Below are 1107 nucleotides of genomic sequence, written 5' to 3' on the forward strand. Positions count from 1 at the left end.
AACCTCTTAATTGCCCACAATCATTACAAGGCGTTGTTTGGCGCCATCATGAACGGTCTAATGAGAAACCCCATGGAAACTGCGAATAGGAGAGGTATCTATTAAACTGCGAACCCAGGGCCTGAAAGCTGGAGTCTGGTTTTAGAAATACTGACCAAACCAGAGGATGAGTCAGTGAACTGATATAAGAGAGCTATCCGAGCATCAGCCGCAGAGTCAGGTCACCTGACTCAGCTGTCTCATTTCTAGTCCTTCAGTGTCAGAGGTAACAGAGAGAAGCAATCGTACCGCTGCGTGTCTTCACGACTCTATAGCGTCCTTGGGGACTGCAGTTTTATCATTGTGGCACTCAATTCCATCGACATCAACGCAACGTTGCTCTCATTAAATACGATGATCCCCAACTGGGTCATTTATCCACCAGGAAACCGACCGTGTTTTCCCCTCATGCAAAGAACGTTATTATGACGCAATGTACAGTGCTGGCCATCAAGTGTTGTGTTTTGTCAATTTTTTCGTCAGAAAAGTCAGACTCCCATGGCAGATGGGATTTACCATGATTGTTTACACTTTGATATCAATCTAATTTCACTAGCAACTTATGTCTGGCAGAGGCAAAGGCGGCAAAGGTTTAGGAAAGGGCGGTGCTAAACGTCATCGTAAGGTTCTTCGCGACAACATTCAGGGCATCACTAAGCCGGCTATCCGTAGGCTTGCGCGCCGTGGTGGAGTCAAGCGTATTTCCGGGTTGATCTACGAAGAGACCAGAGGTGTCCTCAAGGTCTTCCTCGAGAGTGTCATTAAAGATACTGTTACCTACACCGAGCATGCTCGTCGGAAGACTGTTACCGCTCTGGACGTCGTTTACGCTCTGAAGCGCCAGGGCAAGACCTTGTACGGTTTCGGAGGTTAGATTTACTTCCGTTATGCAATTGCGAGATCATATCACGGTGTTATTCAACACCATCTTTCGTTTTTCTAGCATCTCCGATTTGGGAGTTGGGATTTTTCTCGAGAACCCTCGAACTGGAATTTAGTTACTGGAGGAGGTTTATCGACCACCGCGTGCTCTAATCTTACCATTCATTCGACTTGCGCAAGGCAAAT

General features: G+C 46.9%; 1 protein-coding gene across 1 annotated transcript; it reads left to right on the forward strand.

The window, feature by feature from the left end:
* Positions 1-601: 601 nt before the first annotated feature.
* Pmar_PMAR016944 (histone H4, putative) lies at positions 602-913 on the forward strand (the record flags this gene model as incomplete). Its single annotated transcript, XM_002778554.1, has 1 exon — positions 602-913. One exon carries the CDS (start codon positions 602-604, stop codon positions 911-913), a length of 312 nt encoding a protein of 103 aa, XP_002778600.1.
* Between the last annotated feature and the right edge of the window lie 194 nt (positions 914-1107).

This window comes from Perkinsus marinus, assembly GCF_000006405.1.
Source record: "Perkinsus marinus ATCC 50983 genomic scaffold scf_1104296948734, whole genome shotgun sequence".
NCBI lineage: Eukaryota > Perkinsozoa > Perkinsida > Perkinsidae > Perkinsus > Perkinsus marinus.